General features: G+C 48.9%; 1 protein-coding gene across 7 annotated transcripts in view; it reads left to right on the top strand.

Annotated features, from left to right (window-relative positions):
• FZR1 (fizzy and cell division cycle 20 related 1) overlaps window positions 1–17,768 on the top strand; it is a 54,954-nt gene that overhangs the window by 18,485 nt on the left and 18,701 nt on the right. For all 7 annotated transcript variants that reach the window (XM_038770680.1, XM_038770677.1, XM_038770679.1 and 4 more), the window contains 5 exons: window positions 9,676–9,804; window positions 14,601–14,726; window positions 15,241–15,304; window positions 15,475–15,602; window positions 16,135–16,217. In XM_038770680.1, coding sequence (XP_038626608.1) covers window positions 9,736–9,804; window positions 14,601–14,726; window positions 15,241–15,304; window positions 15,475–15,602; window positions 16,135–16,217 — 470 coding nt within the window. In that variant the 5' untranslated portion in view covers window positions 9,676–9,735. The remainder of the gene's footprint in view (window positions 1–9,675; window positions 9,805–14,600; window positions 14,727–15,240; window positions 15,305–15,474; window positions 15,603–16,134; window positions 16,218–17,768) is intronic.

Raw genomic sequence — 17,768 nt, 5'->3', positions numbered from 1 at the left:
AGGCCATGCTGTTTCTGTGCAGAGCGCTGTCCTAAGCGCTTGGGAGAGTACAGTGGAGGTCTAAGAGGCCCTTACCTTCAAGGAGGAAGGGGGAGACAGGGAGGGGGAAGCAACCATCAGTGGATCAGCTTCTTTCCTGCCTTAACTGTGCCCTCTCCTCTGCCAGGCAAAATTATTTCTCCTCCCTTATTGACACCCATGCCCATCATCCCCGTCAGCTCTTCCATACATTTAACTCCCTTCTCAGGCCCCTTGTTCCTCCCGCTCCTCCATCCCTTACCCCCAATGATCTGGCCTCCTACTTCATTAGTGAAATGAACTCCATCAGGTCTGAGATCCCCAAAGTCACTCCTCCCCCTTCTCCAACTCCCCCCCACCCTCAACCCTCTCTGCTACTCTCTCATCCTTCTCAGCAGTATCTTCAAATGAGATCTCCTTCCTCTCAAGTGTTACTCCATCCACCTGTGCTTCAGACCCCATTCCCTCTCATCTTATGAAATCTCTCGCCCATCTTCAATTGCTCACTCTCCACTGGTTCCTTCCCCTCTGCCTTCAAACATGCCCATGTCTCTCCCATCCTAAAAAAGCCCCTATCTTGACCCCACCTCCCCTTCTAGTTATCGCCCTATCTCCCTCCTACCATTCCTTTCCAAACTCCTAGAACGAGTCGTCTACACCCGCTGCCTCGAATTCCTCAACGCCAACTCTCTCCTTGACCCCCTCCAATCTGGCTTCCGTCCCCTACACTCCACCGAAACTGCCTTCTCAAAGGTCACTGATGACCTCCTTCTTGCCAAATGCAACGGCTCCTACACTATCCTAATCCTCCTCGGCCTCTCAGCTACCTTGGACACTATGGACCACCCCCTTCTCCTCAACACGCTATCCAACCTTGGCTTCACAGACTCCATCCTCTCCTGGTTCTCCTCTTCTCTCTCCGGCCGTTCATTCTCGGTCTCCTTTGCGGGCTCCTCCTCCCCCACCCATCCCCTTACTGTAGGGGTTCCTCAAGGGTCAGTTCTTGGTCCCCTTCTGTTCTCTATCTACACTCACTCCCTTGGTGAACTCATTCGCTCCCTCGGCTTCAACTATCATCTCTACGCTGATGGCACCCAAAGCTACATCTCTGCTCCTGCTCTCTCTCCCCCTCTTCAGGCTCATGTCCCCTCCTTCCTTCAGGACATCTTCATCTGGATGTCTGCCCGCCATCTAAAACTCAATATGTCCAAGACTGAACCCCTTATCTTCCCTCCCAAACCCTGCCCTCTCCCTGACTTTCCCATCACTGTTGGCGGCACTACCATCCTTCCCGTCTCACGAGCCTGCAACCTTGGTGTCATCCTCGACTCCGCTCTCTCGTTCACCCCTCATGTCCAATCCGTCACCAAAACCTGCCGGTCTCACCTCCGCAACATCGCCAAGATCCGCCCTTTCCTCTCCATCCAAACCGCTACCTTGCTGGTTCAATCTCTCATCCTATCCTGACTGGATTACTGCATCAGCCTCCTCTCTGATCTCCCATCCTTCTGTCTCTCCCCACTTCAGCCTATACTTCACGCTGCTGTCCGAATCATCTTTGTGCAGAAACGCTCTGGGCATGTTACTCCCCTCCTCAAAAATCTCCAGTGGCAGCCTGTCAACCTATGCATCAAGCAAGAACTCCTCACTCTCAGCTTCAAGGCTCTCCATCACCTCGCCCCCTCCTACCTCACCTCCCTTCTCTCCTTCTCCAGCCCAGCCCGCACCCTCCACTCCTCTGCCACTAACCTCCTTACTGTACCTCGTTCTCGCCTGTCCCGCCGTCGACCCCTGGCCCACGTCCTTCCCCTGGCCTGGAATGCCCTCCCTCCACACAGACACCAAGCTAGCTCTCTTCCTCCCTTCAAAGCCCTACAGAGAGCTCACCTCCTCCAGGAGGCCTTCCCAGACTGAGCCCCCTTTTTCCTCTCCTCCTCCCTATCACCCCCACCCTACCTCCTTCCCCTCCCCACAGCACTTGCATATATTTGTACAGATTTATTACTCTATTTTACTTGTATATATTTACTATTCTATTTCTTTTGTTATTGATGTGCATTTAGCTTTAATTCTGTTTGTTCTGACGACTTGACACCTGTCCACATGTTTTGTTTTGTTGTCTGTTTCCCCCTTCTAGACTGTGAGCCCGTTGTTGGGTAGGGACCGTCTCTATATGTTGCCAACTTGTACCTCCCAAGGGCTTAGTCCAGTGCTCTGCACACAGTAAGCGCTCAATAAATACGATTGAATGAATGTATTCTCAGGGAGCCCGGTACGAGAAACCCTTTGGGTCCTCACTGATGAAATGCTTGTTGTCCGACACACAAGGTAAGACTGGTCCCTGGCTGTCCAGGGTCAGTAGGAGCGTGGGAAGAGGGATTTAGGGAGAGGGTAGAGATGCGGAAACTAAGCTACAGCGATCACTTGGACTGCTTGCTGCTTTTGTCTGTGGGTAAAGCAGGGGACTTGAGCTCTGGATCTTAACTACCCACATTCTCCCAGTCCCCACGGATGCAAGCGCAATATTAATAGACCAGCAGATGGGCATTTGTGGGCTCTCTCTACACATCGACAATCAGATGGAGATAAGAAAAGTCTTCCCAGGCAAGTCTCTAACAATAGAAGCCCATTCGGTCTCTTGTTGGCATCCACAGCAGTAAATCTTTGGCAGAGATTCCCTCTCACCGGAGGGTGTTGTGACACAGTAAGATGACGCTTAGGGTGACCGTGCCTGCATTGCAACTGCCAAGAGGACGTTTGCTAGATCTGCCAAATTCAGCCGATCAGGAACAAATGTGTATACTCAGAAAAGAGAAAAGACCTTCTAAGCCACATACTCTCATGGTGGGCTTTAGTGGCTTTTTTTTCCCCCTGAAGGAAAGTTATCTGTTGTCACAGGTGATTTGACCAGTAAGAATTGATTTTTGAACTCAGTGAAAAGAAACAATTTTTTAGCCAACAAGAAGGAACCGTGAGTTTATTTGCACATCTCAACTATTGCTGGGTTTTTTTTTTTTTTCAATCTGATTAAATATTTCTAAGCTTGAACAGGCTTCTAATTTTCATTTCATGGGTCATTTCTTGGGAGAATACCTTATTGCTTCAAAACCAGGAAGGGGAGTTTATTTTGGATTGCTTGGGTGGAGGGTGGAAGGCTAGTTTTTTAGTCTCAAAAAGCCCCCCAAAGTACCTCATAACCTTGATTTCAGATTTGGATATATGCAGTCAAACCTAAATGTTGCCTGGATCTGCATGATGGGAGATGAGTCATTTCACTTTCTCCCTCCTTCCTTTTTCTCTCTCCTCTCACCCTTTCTCCTATGTGCTGTGAACTCAAACACCCCCCCCTTTCTCCCCTCACGTACGTCCTCTCCTCCCTTTCCCCATTTCCTTACAGGCAACTGCTAGAAGAGAGGTGGAATCTAGGAACTGGAGTTCTAGGTGTCTCCTTCTGGGCTTCTCTCCCCATGCCATGCTCTCTCTCTCCCCGCCGCCCCCCCCCCCCCCTTTCCAGGCACCTCTCTTTCACTCCACACTCCCCCACCCCTGGCCAGGCTTCTCCCTTTCTGTGCCTCTCCCCCATCTCTGCTCTCCCCAGTTCTTCCTCCTCTGTGCCTCTCTCCACCTCCGTGCCTCTCCCCCCATCTCTGACTCCCCCTGCCTCTCCACCTCTCTCTCCCTCTCTATGCCTCCTCCCCTTCTGTGCTTCTTCCTCCTCTCCACCTCCCTCTTTCTGTGCCTCTCCCCCTTTCTCTGTCTCCCCCCTTTCTCTGTCTCCCCCCTTTCTCTGTCTCCCCCCTTTCTCTGTCTCCCCCCTTTCTCTGTCTCCCCCTTTCTCTGTCTCCCCCTTTCTCTGTCTCCCCCCTTTCTCTGCCTCTCCTCCACCCCTCTTTCTCTTTCTCCCAACCCTTTGCCCTCTCCCCCACCATACATCTCTTCCTGCCTCTCCCTTACTCTCCCTCTTAGGGTGGCCATTTATCTGGTTTTCAGCTGATCTGTTCCCTGTCCAGTACAGATATTTTTATTTTCAACACCTAACCTCTCTCCTCTTCAGCTCCTGCTGTTGTGTTCAGCAGCTTGGAAGTGGCACCCTGCCTGTTTACTGGCACGTGGGAGGGGAATGTGAAGGCTCTGGAGCAAGTGAGGGAGGGCAGGGGTCCCCCTGAAAAAAACCTTCTAGGTCTGGGCAGTATGGGACATACTTTATTGTATTTACGTGCTTACTATGTGTCAAAGCACTGTTCTAAGCACTGGGCTAGATATAAGTTAATTAGGTCAAAAACAGTCCCTTTTTCACACGGGATTTGCAGTCTAATACTGCATCTGAAAAATGGCACATATGACATCATTACATTACACCTGCCTGTCTGGTGTAACACGTCCAATATCTGCAGCAGGTGACAGTGGCCTCTAATAATAATAATAATTATTATTATCATTATTATTGTTATTTTGGAATTTAAGTGCTTACTATGTGCCAGGCTCCATACTAGGCGCTGGGGTGGATACAAGCAAATCCGGTTGGACACAGTCTGTGTCCCACATGGAGCTCACATTCTCAATTCCCATTTTACAGATGAGGGAACTGAGGCCCAGAGAAGTAAATGACCTGCCCAAAGTCACACAATAGACAAGTGGCGAAGCCGGGATGACTTTCTGACTCCGAGGCCTGTGCTCGAGCCACTGTGCCATGCTGTTTCCCTATTTTCTCTATTTTCTTTCTACCTGCCTCTCATTTGCTCTTTCTCATTGCGTCTCCTCCTGATGCTGCTTCAAGCTGAATCTCCAGGCACCTCCTATTTGGACTGTTGCCAATCTCCCTCCCCCCCCCCCCCCAAAAAAAAAAGTGGGTATGGTCATTTTATTATTATTTATATTTTGTATGTGTTAAGCGCTTGCAATGGGCCCAGCTCTGTCCTAATTGCCAGACAATCAGATTGGGCATTTTAAAAGAAGGGTGAGGTAAAGAGGGTGGTTTAATAGTCATGAGGCAAGTAAAAGGGGCAGGGGCATGGAGAAGGATCATTTTTTTTTCCATTCTGCAGTGTCGCATTTTAGGGAGTCATTCTCTGCACACGGGTAGGTACTTGATAAATAGTGTTACTTCTACTGTTAAACCCAAGGCCGTCTTTCTTTTGGATAGCACAGGGCAGGAGAATTTGGTGTTATTTGAGCTACTGATTTCCAACTTGGATGGTAAAGCCAAATTTCTTCCTCACGGTGGTGACGCCCACACCAGCAGCATTTCATTGATCCTATTCTGAAATGAGCAGAGGATGATAGGGTAGACAGATACGCATGGTGGTAGTCTCAGAGTTACTGGCCTGGCAGGAGAGCCGCCAGTTTGAGCACATAGCGATCACTGTTGATTCTTTATTTTGTAACAGCTTCAAGATGCCTAAGGATTATTAGTCCAGGCACAGATGGTTTCATATATTTTGCCTAATTTTTTTTTAGCATATTGAGCCAAGTCAGTGAGTGCATTGCTAACACCACAGTGACTTGCCTCCAGCTCCCTTCTACATTAAGCAGTTTTTTAATTCTTTTGTATCTACCTCAACTTTGGTAGACCAGGGCAGTTTTTTGGAGGGAGAGGGGCAGAGAGACACTAAGGCACGAGTAAACTCATAGAGCAAATCCAGAAATGTGTGTTTCTCCACCTAGCTGGCAAAATAATCACTCCCTTATGCTATTCCCAGACACCAGGGTGGAATAGTAAACATTCAGCCTGCTGGAAACTCAGGATCAGTGAATTCTATTTATTGCCCTGTCATGGTGATCTTGGAGTGAGTCACTTCACTTGAGTTAGTTTCCTCGTTTTCCTCAATTGTAAAAGGAGACTTGAGCTGTTCACTTTGCAGCCTTTTGACCTCAGATATGGGGTGATAAATTTGGTCTCATTATTAACAGGAACCATCTTCCTTAACTGGTTGTTTAGTCTTAAACCGCCAGGCAAATAAATCAAAATTTGCCAACTTCTACTTGAATGCCTCCACCTCCCCCTTCCCCCGCCTTGTAATCCCCTGGCTTTCAAAGACACCAACACACTGTACTGAATACTTGGGGAGGGCAAAAACAAAGAAGTGACCAATCCTTGCCCAAAAGGAGCTTACACTCTAGTCCTGTTCTAAAATTGGCCCCAAGGAGCCTCTGCTTGCCCAGCTCCCTGTTGGACAAAGGATAAGGGCATGGGCTTTGATGCTCTGATAGGCTACTTTGCCCCAAAATCAGCATTTGGAGAGCTGAGGTCTGCCAGCAGCCCAGAAAGCCTAAACTTTTCAGGAGGTAGGTGGAGGGGCCAGATCCTGCTTCTAGAGCCGAGTGGAAAGCCGGCCCCACCTTCACTCTTCTCTCCTCTACCTGCCCCTCTGCCCCCCCAGATCCTCACAGGTGAGACTGCACTGGTCTTTGAGCACTGTTTGGTTCCTGCTCGGCTCAGCGTCGGCACTCAAATCCTACTGATCCAACCAACTAAACTGAGATGTGAAATGTTAGCAAAAAAAACCATTTAACTGAGCTGAACTTCTAAGTCTACTATTTACCTCATAGTGAAAATAATGATCAAACCTTTAATGATATTTTTAAGAGTCTGGAGCTGATACTTTGCTAATATCTTGTTTTTCTAAAGAAGCCCAGATAGCCACCCAGAGGTTGTTACTGATCAAATCATAATTTGGCAGTGTGGCTGGGTGCAAAGAGCATGGAGCTGGGAGTCAAGAGGCCTGGGTTCTAATTCCAACTTTGCCAATGGCCGGCTGTGTGACCTTAGGCAAGTTATTAGCCTCTCTGGGCCTTAAATTCTTCATCTGTAATGGGGATAAACTCTAGATTGTGAGCCCCTCGTGGGACAGGGACTGTCCGATCCGATAACCGTGAACCTACCATAGTGCTTAGCACATAGTAAGTACTTAAATGCCTTGGTCATCATGCTCATCAATATCACTTCTCCGGGCCCCATCGTGCGGTTTGGATGTCTCTCCTGTGTGTGAAAAGGAACTTGAGACTGTGAGCTGTGCCATTACCGGGTTAGACTCATGGTCCATCCTGTCCTGACGGTGGCCACGGGGTGTTTGAATGAACCGGGTGGTGGTCCACTCAGTCTGACATCCGTCCTCGTGGTTAATGATGGGTTATCTAGCAACTCTAACATCCCCCCCTACTTCCGTAACTTTCTCTGTAGTAACCCCTCTTGAGCCGGCTGATGTTTTCAGCCCGGTCAGTGTCTTAAGCCAACCTCCCACTGGGTAAAGAAAGGAAACTGAGCTTGAGCCTGCCACCTTCAAGCTCAATGGTGACTGACAGTACCCGCTTTATGTCATCTTCATGATTTTCTAGACTTCAGTCACGTCCCCTCCCCGTCTTCATCTTTCCAGACTGAAGCGATCTTACCCTTTCAGTCTCTGTTCATAGGGAAGCTTCCCCATCCCCCTGATCATCTTGGTTGCCTTTCTCAGTACCGTTTAGATGTTCTTGATCTAGGTGTAATTAATTACATTAGACACCACCCAGGAAACTCAGTCAGAATCCTTCCTGACTACATTTGTGTAATCAGGTTGTTGCTGTCCCAAAACCTTCCACTCATCAAGGCAGAGAAGGGGGCTGGCTTCAGGAAGCTTTGATCGGGGAACCCTGGCACTCGCCCTCTCTTCTCTTCCCCTAAGCCTTCCACACCTCTTTCCCACTGCCATCCCTCTTCCTGCTCTTCTAGTCGTCTCTGCCCTGGCTCCCCTAACTATCCTGCACCGAACGACTGCTCACCAATCAATCAAGTGTATTTGAGCACTCACCGTGTGTAGAGCACTGTACTAAGCGCAACAACTCATCCTCCCCATTGCTTCCACTGCAGTTCCACCTTACTCTCCTCAAACCCGTGTGCTTTTCCCTCACCACAATCGGTGTTATTTGTTGTGGGTCCAATCTAGGCCGTGGGGGTGGGGAACTGAGATTGATTGATGGGAGAAGCAGCATGGCCTAGTGGAAAGAGCGTGGGCCATGGGAGTCAGAGGACCTAGGTTCTAATCCCAGCTTTGCCAAATGCTGTGTGACCTTGGGCAAGTCACTTTACTTATCTGTGCCTCAGTTCTCCTGTTCTCCCTCCTACTTAGACGGCGAGCCTCATGCAGGACAGGAACTTGTTGTCCAAACTAAGTAACTTGTATCTATCCCAGAGCTGAAAACAGTGTTTGACACATAGTAAGCACTTGACAAATACAATAAGAAAAAAACTTTCTTAGCCAGAGCGGAGACTTGTTTCTGAGTCATAGTGTAGTTTGGGGTTGTTCCAATCTGACAGGCCCTAATGGGTGGCATTTGTTGGATTAGGATAAGTGGTGATGTACCTGGATATAGTGTGTTCTAAAAAAAACTCCAGTAAATAGGATATGAAAATCAAGGTAATGAGCATGAGTCACGGGTTTGAATGCATGTGTTTTTATAGGCATGTGAGACATGCATTGTGGAAGGTGTCTGCGTTACTAGGGCATTAATAAGGGCAATCAGTGGAGGTCCCAAAGCCGGGCCCATGCAGGGCTTTCCTTAGAGGTGCCGCCAGCTGCCGCTGCCACTTCACAGTAAGGCTTGGAAACAGAAAATAGCAAGCATTAGCTCTTTATAAGTAGTGAAGCAAGCTGAGTTTTGAGGTAGCGGTGGAGTTCGCTGGGCAGAAGTGAGCAGTTGACACCACTTCGAATCCCTCCACTCCACTAACCCCAAAAGGGAAGCCGAGGCCTGGTGGAAAGAGCCCAGGCCTGGGAATCAGGGGACCTGGGTTCTAATCTTGCATCTGCCACTTGCCTGCTGTGTGACCTTGGGAAAGTCACTTCACTTTTCTGGGCCTCAGTTGCCAATCCATCTGTAAAATGGGGATTCAATATCTGTTCCTCCCTCTCTTCTAGACTGTGAACCCCATGTGGGACAGGGATTGTGTCCAACCTGATTAATTTATATCCACCCCAGCACTTAGTACAACGCTTGGCACATGGTAAGTTCTTATCAAATATTATTATTATTATTGTTATTATTGTTATTATTATTATTCTCTGAGGTGATTAACAGTAACCAGGATCGGGCAAAACCACCACCGAGAACATTTTAGCCTCTGGGAACCTAAGACCATGACTGTCCCTGCCCAATAAGGGGAAAATCCACAAGGCTAAAACACTCTTAGCCACATGGCTTCTAGCCTAAATACACTAGAAACTTGTGCAAAATGCTGTCTTTCTAATCTCATGAGTAGGCAGTTCTTCCAAGTCACAGGTTACTCTCTGGGAGTATAAGGCCCTTTGAGGAGAGCATTAATTCTTTCAGACTACTAACGGGCTATTTAATGCATCGCTGCACACATCATGCATACAACGCAGCATTGGGCTAGATGTGGGATGGGCAGTTATTTGGGATTGCAGGGCACCGTTTCAAAGTGGTGGACTTCCTGTCGGTCTGGTCGATCGTAAACTCCCTGAGGATGGGGACAGGGTCTCTTGCTACTCAGGAGTATTCCCCCTAGGCTTAGTAATCTTCCAAGTGCTCACTGCTCCCAGTAGCTGCTTAATAAATACTGTTGATCAGTTGGCGCTAGCAATGAATTGGTTATCTCAAAAGGAAAAACAGAACTAAACGGCATTACCGTGGTTGATAGTTTTTCTTTAATTCTTGCTGCAGACTGACTCTGGCCAGTAAGCCTTATGATTCATAAGAACAGCCCAGCTCCATTGTTTCACCATGGATCAAGATTATGAGAGGCGGCTGCTGCGTCAGATCAACATCCAAAATGAAAACACAATGCCTGGTGTAAGTTGCCTACCTTCCTCTTCTCCTTTTCGGCACGTGGGTGATTTTTTCCTTTCACCTCCTATTTAGCAACCAACCCCAGAAAGCCACAGAGAGACGCAGGGGATCCGATTTACTAATTGCTGTGACGAATGAGAATTAGAAAGTAAATGCTTCTCCTAAATATAGGGATGTGGGAAACCCTCAGTAAAACGCTCAGCAAAATCTTTTATGAAGAAATAGCAGGGCCACTCTCATAAAATAGGAGCTATCATCCTCAATGGTATGTGAGTGCTTATTGTGTGCAGAGCACTATCCTATCTCTGATTGTATTAGATGTGCTCTGTAACACAAAGTTTGGCCCCACAGTTCAAAACTCTGGCACCTCTGAGTACCCAATATGAATTGTTTCTCTAGCTAGAGAGCCTGAGGAAAAGCTTATCTCTGTGTGCCATGGTTTCCTGCCAACCCCCATGCCTCCTCTGTGCTGGTGAAACAAAGAAAACATGGCTAACCTCCTTCGGGGCAACATGGAGATTGGGCCCCACTGTATGGATTGTGGGGTGATGGGCGTCGGGGGAGTTGAGCGATGAAAAAGTTTTAAGAACTTTCGTACAAATTTTGCTGATTTCTTTTTCCCTCAAGAGCTTCCTTTGGGACCCATTCAAATGTTTTGGGGTTTCCCTTTTAATTTTTGCTCCTCACTTCCCAGTCTCCCAACTCACAGGGAAATGGGAGGGGGTCCACCTACTCCTCGTGGCCCCCACCCACCTCTCCCATGGCCTCTTTCACACTAGCCCATCCAAGCTATCTCATCCACCTCTTCCACCCACTACAGTTCACTTGTCACAATCAGCTACTGTGTCCCCCCGGCCCCATTTCCAATTTTCTGAGCTATTTTATCAACTTTCTCTTCTTCCTTTCCTCCTCCTCCTCCTCTCTACCCTGATCCTCGGGGACTTATCCGCAAGGGTGTTCATGTTGACCTCTGCGCCCCACCCCTTCCAACCCAGCCAGCCTCTCCTCTTCCTCTCATGCCTCAACTGCACTGACCTTCTGCTCCACCCTACCTCACCCACTCACCAACTTGGATGGAATGATGAATTGCCTCATCACTAGTCATTGTACCAACTCCGAAGTCCCACTTCCTGACTGTAACCTGCTTTCTCTCCCACATGCCCCCCTCCCTGCAAAACTATTCTCTTCCCCCTCCATAGAACTACCCACCCCCCCACGCACTTATCTCAGGACATCATGCCCCATTTAGACTCCCCTAGCCAACTCCTCCCACCCTGATGTACAAATTGTACAAACTGAACTCAACTCCCTCGCTTTCCCAGCCCTCCATCCGTCTCACACCACCGACTCCCAGCCCTGGATCACCTCCGCAGTCTGCTCGCCCCTATGTAATACCCATACTGTTGGTGGAGACTTTGGCCACTTTGAATTCATCCTTACCTGCTACAACTCTGCCCTCTCTCCCACTCAGTAACATACTATGTCTTCCCACATCAATCCCCGTGCCAATTACTCCGTTTGGCTAGTCCAGACCTTTAATTCTCTCCTAAAACCCCCAGTGCCCCCATCTCCTCACTCTCTTTCCCATGATGACCTTACCAGCTATTTTGTTGACAAACTTGAAACCATCAAATGTGAGTTCCCCCAAATCTCTTCCTCACATCTCTTGTTCCCTCCCACCTCATCTACTCGCTCATCCTTCTCTATCATCTCTCGAGAGGAGGTCACCCACCTGCACCTCTGACCCCATCCTTTCTCACCTTCTAAAATCACTTGTGACCTCTCCTCTCCCTGACCACCATTTTCAACTGTTCACTCTGACAGTTCTTTCCCCTCTGCCTTCAAACATCTCTGTGTCTCCTGTATCCTGAAAACACCTCTGGATGTTTTCACAATAAACACAATAATTGCACAATAAGCAATATTGCCCTATCTCCCTCCTCACACTCCTATCCAAACTCCTCAAACAGGTTGTAGAGACCCGCTGCCTCCCCTTCCACTCATTCAAATCCCTCAACAATCCCCTTCACCCCACGGAGACTGTTCTCTCCAAGGCTTCCAATGACCCCCTTCTTCCCAAACCTCTCAGACTCTACTCTGTTCTAATCCTTCTCTACCTCTGGGCCACTTTGACACAGGAGACCCCTCCCTTTCCCTGGAAACTGTTTAACCTTGGTTTTTCTGACACTCTCTGCCCTGCTTTTGTTCTTTGTTTTTTTTAATGGCATCAAGCGCTTGCTATGTGTCAGGCACTGTTCTAAGCGCTGGGGTAGATGTGAGCTAATCAGGCTGGACGCAGTTCATGTCCCACGTGGGGCTCACAGTCTGAATCCCCATTTTGCATATGCGGTAACTGAGGCGCGGAGAAGTGACCTGCCTAAGGTCACACAGCAGACAAGTGGCAAAGCCAGGGTTAGAACTCAGGTTCTATCGATTCCTAGGCCTGTGCTCTATCCATTAGGCCATGCTGCTTCTCCCTGGTTCTCCTCTCACCTCTCTGACTGATATTTCTCTGTCTCTTTTGTTGATTCTTCCTCTGCCACTCACTCCCTAATTGAGGGGTCCCTCAAGACTCTGTTCTGGGTTCCCTTCTCTTAGTTTATACTCACTCCCTTGGGGAGCTCTTCCTCTCCCACTGCTTCAGCAACAGCTTCTATGCAGATGACTAAGAAAGCAGCACGATCTAGTGAATCAGGCACGGGCCTGGGAGTTAGAAGGACCTGGGTTCTAATCCCGTCTCTGCCATACGTCTGCTGCGTGACCTTGGGCAAGTCATTTCACTTTTCTGTGCCTCAGTTACCTCATCTGTAAAATGGGGATTAAGACGGTGAGCCCTATGTAGGACAGGGACTGTGTCCAACCTGATCGTATCTACCCCAGCGCTTAGAACAGTGCTTGACACGTGGTAAGCGCATAACCAGTACTATCGTCATCATTACCTGATCTGTCTAATTAGCCCTGATCGCTCTCCTCTTCTGTGATCTTGCGTTTCCTCCTGCCTCCAGGATGCCTCTACATGGATGTCCCACTGGCACTTCAAGCTGAATATGGCCAAATCTCCCCTCCCCCTTCCTCTCCTCCACCTAACTTTTCCATCACGGCTGACATCCTCACCATCACTCCACCCCCCCTCCCTCAAACCGACAACTTTGGCATCGTCGTTGACCCCTCTCACACTTTAAACCCCCATAGCCAGTAACTAAATCCTGTCAATTCTTCCTCCACAAATTTTGTCTCCATCCAAACGGCCACCACATTGGTTGGTCCAGGCACTTGTAGCCCAGCTTGACTACTGCATCAGCCCCGCCTCCTCACTGACCTCCCATCCTGCAGTCTCTCCCCTCTCCAGTCCATACTTTGTTTTTGCAGCCCAAATCCTTTTACTAAAACATCATTTTGCGACCGTCTCCCCACTCCCCAAAACCCTCCAGTGGTTCTCCCTCCATCTCTCTCTCCATCAAGCAGAAACTTCCGACCGTTGCCTCAGCTCTCGCCCTCCTGCTTTTCCACAGCCATCTCTCACTACCCCCCAGCTCGCACTCTCTCTTTTCCCTTTTAGGCTAACCTCACTATGCCTCATTCTTGTGTCGCTCACCACAACCTCTTTCTCAAGGCCTTCCCCTTGCCTAGATGACCTTCATGTCCGACAGACGGCGGTTCTCCCCATTTTCAAGCCCATCTTCTCCAGGAGTCCTTTCCCATTTCATCTCCAATCTTCCCACCACATATGCCTCCGGCGATCAGTGGCATTTGCTGAGCGCCCACTGTGTGCAGAGGGAGAGGAGCTTGCGGACTGGGTTGTAGGAAATCAGGGGACCAGCAAGTTTTGATGGCAATGAATATGTGGGTTGAACAAGAGAGATGAGTCAAGGATAATGCCGTGGTTATGGGCTTGTAAGACAGGGAGGATAGTGATGTGGTCTACAGTGATGGGAAAGATGGGGAAGGGCAGGGTTTGGGTGGGGAGATGAGTTCAGCCCTCCCATGCCACCTAAGCCTTTCAACACCCCCTCATAGCATTTATGTACATGTGGTATGTGCTTTATTACTTCCTGCTTTCTGCAACTTACTCAAGTGTGTGGCCTAGTAGAAAAAGCATGGGCGTGGGGGTCAGAGGACCTGGGTTCTGATCCCGGATCTACCACTGGTCTGCTGTGTGACCTTGGGCAAGTCACTTCACTTTTCTTTGCCTCCCTTTCCTTATCTGTAAAATAGGGATTAAATTGTACTCCCTCCTACTTAGACTGCGAGTCCCAAGTGGGACAGGGACTGTGTTCAAAACAATTATCTTATGTCCACCCCATTGCTTAGGATAGTGCTTGACACAGAGTAAGCGCTCAACAAATACCATAATTATTAATGATTATTGTCCCCCCAGCTAGATTGTAAACAATGTGCAGTCAGGGATTCTGCATGCTGATTTCTTTTGTACACTTAGTACTGTGCCTTGGGTACAGTAGATGCTCAATAGATGCTGTTAATTGATTGAAAAAGCTGGGTTTTGTATTGTGTGCCCTAAGGGAGCTCGGCCTGGTCAAGGGCAACAGGGATTTCCAGAGAAGGGGGCCCTTCATCTTCCCCAAGGGAAAATTTGAGATTGGTGAATGGAAAAAGCACAGTAGGGCCTCATTTTTTATAAGAAGGTAAGTCAGTTGACTTTTGTAGCCTCAGGTGACTTTCTGGGTAAAAAAAATGCAAGGTAACAATCAATTGCCAATTCCCCAGGCCTCCCTGAAATGTTTCTGTGACCACCAGCATCTCTTTTCTATTACTGACTCATGTTTCATTTTGAAATCCAGGTTACAGAGATGAGACGAACTTTGACACCTTCCAACTCCCCCATGTCCTCTCCCAGCAAACATGGAGATCGATTCATCCCCTCTAGAGCTGGTGCCAACTGGAGCATTAATTTCCACCGAATAAATGTGAGTGGGGAAGCGTTTATTTTCTTTTTAATGGTACTTGTTAAGTGCTTACTCTGTACCAAGCACTGGAGGCAGGTAGGAGATTGCGAAGCCGGCGGGGCCGTGAAGCCGTGCCGTTGCTCCGCACCAGTCTTCAGCTTAGCGATCCAGCTGCCGTCTCCCTCCTCCTCCTGGGGCTCAGGCTCTTGAGGGGGGCAATCTGGAGTGTGCATAGACCTGGGAGGGATGTTACCTCCCAGGGAGAGACAAAAGTCCCTTGGAACCAAGCCCAGGAACAGCAAAGATGGAGCTTAAGTGAGGAGATGATGGCATTGGTGGCAGCGGCAATGCCCCCGGGACTGCCCCTTCCACTGCCCCAGTATGGCAGCCGCTGTTGCCACCCAAGTCGTGCCCCTGCCATAGTCTGTTTCAGTTGAGATGAAGAAAAGTGAGCAAACTCTCAGAATCTCTAGACAGAATGGGAGAAATCTGGGTTAGTTGGATTCCTTTCATTTTTTTTTCTTCCTCTCCCAAGGAAAATGAAAAATCACCTAGCCAGAACCGAAAAGCAAAGGACGCAACCTCAGATAATGGCAAAGGTTGGAAGTTAGTTTTTTCTTCTCTCTACGGCTGTATGTCCGAGAACGTCTGGTGGGGGTTTTGCGTGGGTGGAAGCTTCCTATTCATCCAGAATGGATTTCTTCCTCTCCACTCCCGCCCCTTTCTTTTTGCTCTGGTGATAGGGTTGGTTACTTTTGTGTTTATACAGATGGGTTGGCCTATTCAGCCTTACTGAAGAATGAACTGTTAGGAGCTGGGATCGAGAAAGTCCAGGATCCTCAGACAGAAGACAGGAGGTTACAGCCATCCACACCAGAGAAGAAGAGTCTTTTCACGGTAACTTCAGCCTGCCCAATCTACCAGTCCCACCGTCTTGCTCTGGTTTCAGCCTGGGGAGGATCCTTCCTTTTGTAAAAATGTTGACTTAGACTGCAGGACTGAGAATTCTGAGACTTTGAAAAAGCCTGGGCCAAATTAGGCATTCCCTCCCCATCTCAGCAGCCCACTGTGTGGGGGACAGGACCAGGTGGCTGAATTCCAAATGCATCCCGGGCCTTCTGGTTTACCGAATATGAGGTGCAGGAGGATGGTGGCCAATTACTGGGACAGTTTCGGGGTGCACCAGGGTGGAGAGCCAAGAGAGTGCCTACCCCGGTTTTAAATTGCTGTGGGACCTGGTGTTACAGCCTGGGCCTCTGACCCCCAAGAAGTGACTGAAATTCCAAAGGCCGGGATTAGAAGGCCTTGAGGATCTTTTTCACTTTGCTTCTCTAGGTGCCTGTGATTCTGCTAACATGCTGATAATCTTCCATAAGTGCAAGGCATCAAATCATCCAACAGTTCTTCCTCTCCCTTCCCTTTCCTCCAGTATTCCCTCAGCACCAAACGCTCCAGTCCAGATGATGGCAACGAGGTGTCACCGTATTCCCTATCGCCCGTCAGCAACAAAAGGTAAAAACCGATCTGGGCAGGCAAAGAACCGATCAGTCAATCACTGTACTAAGCGCTTGGGAGAGTACAGTACGACAGAGTTGGGATAGACGATCCCTGCCCACAAGGAGCTTGTAGTCTAGAAAGAGAGACCTACATTAAAATCCATTACAGGTTGATGTGGACATGAGTGCTGTGGGACTAGGGGAAGGGCGGATAGGAAAGCGAGAGATAGGAAAGTGAGAGTCACTCAAATTAAGCGTCCCTTTGTGTTCACAATATCAGATGACGCACTCAGGAGTCCGGCATCAACACGGTTCTCCATTTTACAGATGACACTAAATGGAATGGATTGCTTGTACTTTGAAAGGCAGCTATGAACATGAAACTGGAGGGAAAATGGACCTACAAAAAAGATGAAATTCAAAAGGGACAAGTGTTCGGTCGCAGGGAGTCAACTCTTCATTTCAGGCACAGGGGCCAACTTGGCAGGGCTGAGAAGGAAATAAGAGGAATAAACCCACACAGGCCCAGGGAGGTGATATCATACACATACACTCGCATACGCTTACACACCTGCTCTCACACACACACACACACACACACACACACAGAGTCAGGGAAATGGTTACATAGAAAGATTTAGGGGGAAGCACAGACAATCACAGGAAGTGGTCAAGGCTTGGCAGAGAGCCTGTCCCCTGCAGAGGCCAGGACCGGGTGAAGTCTGGTGCACCTGTTCCTGGTTAGAGGGCCCACTCGGAGCCCAGAGGAACACTGGACAAGCTGAAGTCTGGAGCCTTGTTGCGAAGGTCGAATCGACGGGATTTAGTGATGGATTGAATGTGTGGGTTGAATGAGAGCGAGGAATCAAGGATAACACCAAGGTTATGGGCTTGTGTGACAGGAAGGATGGTGGTGCCATCTACAGTGATGGGAAAATCAGAGAGGACAGGGTTTGGGTTGGAAGATAAGTTCTGTTTGAGACGTATTAAGTATGAGGTAATGGGAGGACATAGGAGTACAGATTTCTAGAAGGCAGGAGGAAGTGTGACACTGCAGAGAGGGAGAGAGATCAGGGCTGGAGATGTATATTCGGGAATCATCCGCATAGTTGAAGCCATGTGAACAAATGAATTCTCCAAGAGAGTGGGTGTAGATGGGGAATAGAAGGGGATCCAGAACTGAACCTTGGGGGACACCCACAGTTAGGGGGTAGGAGGCAGGCGAGGATTCCACAAGAGAGACTGAGAATGAGCGGCCAGAGGGATAGGAGGAGAACCAGGGGAGGACGGTGTTGGTGAAGACGAGGTTGGATAACGTTTCCAGGAGAAGGGAGTGCTTGAGGGCGTCGAAGGCATCTGAGAGGTTGAGGAGGATTAGGATGAAGCAGAGACTGTTGGATTTGGCAAGAAGGAGGTCATTGGTGACCTTTGAGAGGGTGGTTTCTCTGCAGTGAAGGAGATGGAAGCCAGATTGGAGGGAATTGGAGAGAATTGGAGGAGAGGTCTAGACAACTCGCTCAGGGAGTTTGGAGAGTAACAGTAGGAGGAAGATGGGATGTTAACTGGA

Source organism: Tachyglossus aculeatus, chromosome X2, assembly GCF_015852505.1.
Source record: "Tachyglossus aculeatus isolate mTacAcu1 chromosome X2, mTacAcu1.pri, whole genome shotgun sequence".
Classification (NCBI taxonomy): domain Eukaryota; kingdom Metazoa; phylum Chordata; class Mammalia; order Monotremata; family Tachyglossidae; genus Tachyglossus; species Tachyglossus aculeatus.
The sequence above is the reverse complement of the archived record's forward strand: the minus strand, read 5'-3'. Positions and strand labels throughout refer to the sequence as shown.